Source organism: Hemitrygon akajei, chromosome 11, assembly GCF_048418815.1.
Source record: "Hemitrygon akajei chromosome 11, sHemAka1.3, whole genome shotgun sequence".
NCBI lineage: Eukaryota > Metazoa > Chordata > Chondrichthyes > Myliobatiformes > Dasyatidae > Hemitrygon > Hemitrygon akajei.
In genome coordinates this window covers 135517727-135524181 of record NC_133134.1, presented here as the reverse complement: position 1 = coordinate 135524181, position 6455 = coordinate 135517727, and the positions used below count along the sequence as shown (strand labels likewise).

The following is a 6455-nucleotide window of genomic DNA, read 5'->3' as shown; positions in this document are numbered from 1 at the left end:
ATCTGCGGAGCAGGACTGAAGATAAATACAGATCTTGCTTTATTCAAGTATCTGTGTCCTGACACAATAATTCTCCTGAGCTATTTTGATGCAATTTCCCCCTCAGAATATTTGATAGGAAGCATGATGAATTTTATCATCCATGTGCAACCAATACAGAAATTGCACAAATTGCACAATGGTTAGTTACCCTGGGAATGGGCAGGTTGAATTTACAAAGTGATTCAAAACCACCCGGTGATGGTTGTTAGTCATGTTTGACTCCAAGTAAAATCAATTTTCAAATGTACAACATTAAGAAAACAGTATTATGCAATCAAGCTTTTATGAATGACCTTTGGTGCTCTTGTCAGGCATGTCAGAAAGAAAATTCTCCCTTACTGGGAGTGAAAATTGACCAAGTGAAATATTTAATTATAGTTATTTTGATGCTCAGTTATGGCTTGTTAAAATGGAGCTACCAATTGCCTCTGACTCAAACTCAAAGCCTACTCCAAACCATATGATAAGCTAGAGTTCTGCACAGAATTGAGAATATAATGGGCTGTTGGAATGAAATTTTAAATTAAAATTCAATTTATCTGATGGGTGAATTATAATTATATAAAATATAATGTGACAGTGCACAAGAGTTATACAAAATGCCTTGCCTACAGTATATCCTTCCACTAATTTCATCAGAAGCAGATGAAATTGCAGCTAATCTTGTCCCCGTTTCTCAGATCTTGCTGTTCACAGAGTGAATACTATGTTGGACGTACAAGAGTAACTTCACTTCAAAATCAATCATGAAACACAGTAATGTGTTTAGCAAGACAAGGAGGTTTTAGAAGTAGATGTTTGAAACAAAATAGTACAAATATACTAGTGTAAACTGTTATTAGTTGCAACTAACATTTGCTTGAGGTGGAACCAAACACGAGTTCACAGTTAGAAAAGGATTACCGGTACTTATTTTTTGAATTAATTCAGGTTTTTTTTCACTTCTGTATAAAAACAATTGATAGCTATTTAACCATACTAAACTTACAATTTCCCAGTTCAAGCAAAGGCTTCCAATTATTTTCTTACAGTGCAAGGTTTGATCAAGGTTTCATATCTATTGTTCACACCATCAGAAAGTGATCAGTCTATGTTTCATTTGCTAATTATTAATAATTATATAAGTGAATCATTGGACAGATGGCAGCTGCAGTAGCGATCTAAAGTGAATCCAAAAGCTGCCTCAGGAGCCACAATTACTCTTGATCATGAAGTACACCAATAACTGAATTGGTTACTAAATTTTTGCACTAATTCAGTGATTGTTTGAGATTGTTTTTTTTGTGCCACTCAATAGACATTTTCACCACAGTCTGCATTTGTACGGCAAAAACATGTCCCGAGAAAGGTCTCAAAGATGGGTGCCAGGATGAAATTTAAAAACCACAGCAATAAAAGCTATGATATGAGCTTTGTTTTAGTTTGTCTAGCCTCACGATTACCATAGTAACTGCTCCCATATAGACTGTCTTCCAAAACAGCTTGGTTACTGTTTAACATCCCCACCCACATTAGGGTTGATTAGAAGAATCAATATGATAACATAATACACATACAATCACTCGTAACACCAAAAACACGTGGTGGGAAAAAAAACCTTTGTTAACTTTCTTTTCAGTTCTCAAAACTTTGTGAGAGACACTAATTTAAAACTCAGCTCTAGTGAAGAAAAGAATGGTCAATGTACGAACACAATTAAATACAAACATGGAGCCGCCATATGGTAAGTTTAATGCTAGCTTTTATTTCTGACTACTTTTATATGAGGAGCGTACGTGAAATCTTCAGCAATATCAGTTTCTTTTAACTGGAACATTTATATTTATTTATCCTCGAGCATGGAGGATTCTCTGATGTTGATTCTCTAAAGGAAGCTATTACATGAGTCTTATAGTTAAAGCCATTTAATCAGCTGGTCCTTTTGTCCTGTTGTAAATTTAATGTGGCAAAGCCTTCCATGGCAACAGGAGCCTTTGTGTTCATTTCAGTCACAGTTTATTATATGTGCATTACTGTGACTTTACAAAGTAAAACACACTCCTCTCGGACCTATTTCTGTCAGGTAAGATTAACATATCCTCCTGTAGTTTCTACGGCAAATAATTTGGATCAGTCTGCAGAAAATATATTTGCATGAACTAGAGTTCTAATGAATGATTAGAGGATATATTAGAGCAGCCTGACTTTAGGGATAACAACAGCACATTAATATTTTGGTGTAAGTAATTTAATATGGCAAATACTATAATAAGTTATTAGCATTTTATTGGAAATTTGTAAAGCATATGCAAGCTCTGGAAATCTTCAGAAAGAACGTGAAAGTTGATTACAAAATGGTACCACTGTAAATTAAAACAGTTTCTGAAATTTTACAAAGCTGATAATGGATGCCAATGAGTGATATTACCCAAGCCACACAGAATGGTTCCAATCAGAAGCACTCTAATACTACCAACCACAAAGAAGTTTGAACAATGATGTGCATTAAATAACAAACAAATCTATGGAGGAGCTCATTCCCATCTGACAGGTGAATGTATGTAGGCTATCATCAAAAGCACCTGTTACTTACTACAGAGGCATCACTAGAAGCCAGCCTGGTGGAAGATTAACCTTTCAAGTAACCATGCAGCATTTTAAATATCTAAAAAGGTGGATTGTAATTGTTAATCAAATGTGCTTTAGCTTAGCAGCTTAAATGAGAAACCCCAATGTGTTTGCTCCTTTATCAAACCAAGTGAGAAAGAAGACTGAGGCCAGAAAAGGACAAAATAGGCACATTTTATTTTTCTCCCCATTCCTTCTGGGGCATGATGAGGGGGATATAGCATGTTTAATTTAGTCTGTACTCATATCCTATGTCAAATTGTGAGACCTTCCCCTAGGCAGCAGTGGAAAGCACCCTCACTATCCTCTAGTTCATTATGGGTGGTTTTCCATGCCAGCAAGTTCTTCAGACTTGCTATCAATACCTCATTTACATTGAATAGGAGTTGGATATTAGCAGTCAAATGAGAACAAGGAGTTAATTTGTCGACTATAACTGAGTTTCTGAATCATATTATTAATTAGCCAACTAAATGTGAAAGGCTTGCTTTTGTAATGTACATATAGAGTTCATTTGATGATAATTCCAATATTCTGTGCTGTAGCAGCCATCAGTGTAAAGGTTGATCAGCAGATTGATATAAGATTGATGTTAACAATATTATATTCAATTATTGCATTTGATGACATTAGTTGTACAAGCTATTTGGGAAGATTAGAATGTAAGAAATGTAAGAACATGCATGCCGTGAGCCTTCTCTGGCATTCAATATCATGACTAATTTTAAACCTTCCACGATCTGCCTGATTGTCTAGCTACCCACATGTCTACCCAGTCCACTAGGGTACTGAATTCAAAAGACTTACCACCAAAGAGGTGTAATTTCTCTGAAGGTTTGTCCTAAATGACCAATCTCTTTATACTGCCTATCTTTGACATCTGGAATGATTTTATTTCAGAGGCATTGTTGTGGAAGAAATCTGATGAATTTTGAGATTTTTAAAGTTTTTTTTTGCTAGATGCAATAGTCATAGTCATTGCTGTATGTGGACTGAACTGAGGTTGCTGAATGTCTGAGCTGAACAGGACACTCATTAATTGAGCAGCTTTTCACAGAAGGGCAAAAGTTGAAAGGAAGTATTTAATTGGATCTGTAATTGTAAGCATGGAGTATGCATTGATGAAAGTTGCAAGCATTCTTTAAAAGGAAATGGAATGGGAATGCTTTCATTAAAAAAAACTATTGATTTATCTTTTTTTTTAACTTCTAACTCATCTGCCAGTATCCCCTTACTGCTTCTGCAGACACAGAAGTCGAAAGTTCCAAATCTTTTGGAAACTTAATATAGCTTCTGTTTGACTAGTAATGAAGAAATCCTTCCATATGATTCTTTCAACCTCTTACCATACAGTTATTGATGTAATTTACCTTTTTTTAAGATTTACTTATTTATCTGAGCAATGCTGGAGAATGTTACATTCCCTGTACAAACATCATGCTAACAGTTCAGGCACGATGCTATTAATAACTTTAGTTTAGTTTTAACTTAATACAAATATCACTGCAGTAATTGGAATTGTAACCTAATACTGTGTACTGGGGTTGGTGGGGTAAATCTTCACCATAGCTCCTGGGGAGAAAATTTGTGCAGTTATCTAAAAAAATATTTTCAAACTTTCCCAAAGAAATAATAAATCAAAATCTTTATGTCATGGAAGAATGTCAATTTAATGTCAAGTACTCTGTTGAAAATCTGCAAAACTGAATCCCATTTTACCATTACATTTTCACCAATAACTGAATACAGATGGAGCTTCAACAATGAAAACTACTGTTATCCGATAATATATCAGTAACATTTCTGGTTCCATATGTACTTACTTCCTGCAGTGAAGTTCAGTTGTTGCTATTCTGCACTTCAGAAGTCCAAAAATGTATAGTAGATGTTCAACATGTACGAACTCCGATAATAAATTTACTTTGAACTTTGAACTTTGAACTTTGAACAGTTCTTGAATAGGCAGGCTAATTGAGAGAATGAGTAGTAAATCACATGGCATTCTGAACAAATAAATAGAAGAATGGAGAACCAAACTAGGATTTGTTTTTTATCGTAATAAAAGTACCATTTAGGATACATTTCTGGTCATATCACATTAGGAAGACTATGAAAGTCTGAGTGATTGTGCAGGAAAGCTTTACATCAATGGTAAATGAAAGGAAGTAGCAGAAAAGCTCAATAGATCAGGCAGTACCAGTGGAAAGAGAATTGTCCCTAACACTTGAAAGTTGAACACATAAAAATTAATGCTAATTCCAAAAGAAATTACAAATACAAGAATATGTTATTTGTGTCAATATCTATTGTAAATATCCTGGTCTTTTTTTTATTGAAGTGCCGTCTTTATTTTTCTCATTTCCATTATTTTTTGTAATTCTAATCTGCACCTTATTAGAATACAAGTTCCATTAGACTTTGGCCAATATAGTTCTCAACAAATTGGCAAATGCAAGACACCAACCGATGACAAATTCTCAGATGTTTCCTCTCTTAGATGTTCCTCAGTTTCTAAGGCTGGAAGTTCAATCCAGGTCCCACCAGTCATAGATATTTCTACATTGATGAATATGTGAGATTAGTGACTAGCTATATAAGAAAATTCATTGAGGACACGACTGTGATGGAGAAACCAGAAACTATGGCTGACCGCAAAGGTGCGTGCACTGCTTAGGGATTAGAGCACTGCCTTCAGATCGGGGGATAGGACAACTCCCATGTCAGCAAGGGCTGTGCTCTCACACACCATTAGGAAGGCAAAGCAAGAGTATGCACAGAAAATTCACAGGCACCTCTGTGACATCAGGGCCTTGCAGCACATATGGCAAGGTGTACAAACTGTAACAGATCACAAGTCCACCCTGCAGTTCAATGACAGTGACACCTCCCTTCCTGATGGGCTGAATGTTTTGACACAATGAATGATGTGACATCACAAAAAGCCCCCTCTTCCCTGAGGAACAGGCACCCTGTCTGGCCGGAGCTGAGCAGAAGAGGATACTAGTCAGGGTAAACTCACTCAAAGCTGTGGGGCTGGACAACGTACCTGTTCAGGTTGTTGAAGGGTTGTGTGGCCAGCTAACAGAGATCTTAATAACCATCTTTAATATCTCTTTGCAACAGTCCACTGTCATTCTGGTGTCTAAGAGAGCAATGGTAACTGGTTAAACTACTACGGTCCAGTGGCTCAGATCTCAACCAGCATGAAGTGCTTTGACCGGCTGGTAATGGATTGTACAAAGAAAAATCCTACCTTCCAGCTACATTGGACCCTTTCCAGTTTGCTTATCACTCAAACCAGTGCACTGATAGTGCCATAGCCTTGACCCTCCACTTTGACCTGTCCCATCTAGAAAATGATGCTTAACGTGCCAGGTTGTTAGTCATTAATTTTGGCTTGCTATTGAACACAATCACCCCCCGGAGGCTGCTGGGTAACCTGTCCTCGTTGGGAATCAAAACTTCTCTCTGTAACTGGATCTTAGACGATTTGGTGGAAGACCCCAAGCTGTCAGAGTTGGCAGCAGCATCTCAAGCCCCATCATGCTGGTACTGGTGTCCCCACAGCTGTGGGCTCAGCCCACTGCTGACCCACAGCCACACTGCCAGGTCCAGCTTAAACTGTATCATCAAGTTCGCTGATGATACATCAGTGGTTGGCTTCATCAGCACCAATGATGAGTTGGCATACAGAGAGGAGGCAGAGAAAATCCTTTTTCATTTTCATTGGGTTCTATTTTAGGGACTTCTCTTCCCTTTGCTCTTTCTAAATTGCATAAACAAATTGACAATCTGATAGTCAAGCA

At 37.0% G+C, this 6455-nt stretch overlaps 1 protein-coding gene across 2 annotated transcripts in view; it reads left to right on the top strand.

Moving 5' to 3' along the window:
- Positions 1-1614: 1614 nt before the first annotated feature.
- Positions 1615-6455, top strand: part of hnf4a (hepatocyte nuclear factor 4, alpha) — a 175630-nt gene continuing 170789 nt past the window's right edge. Inside the window, exon 1 of one of the 2 annotated variants that reach the window (XM_073061735.1) lies at positions 1615-1765. In XM_073061735.1, coding sequence (XP_072917836.1) covers positions 1763-1765 — 3 coding nt within the window. In that variant the 5' untranslated portion in view covers positions 1615-1762. The remainder of the gene's footprint in view (positions 1766-6455) is intronic. The other variant, XM_073061737.1, reaches the window with a different exon arrangement.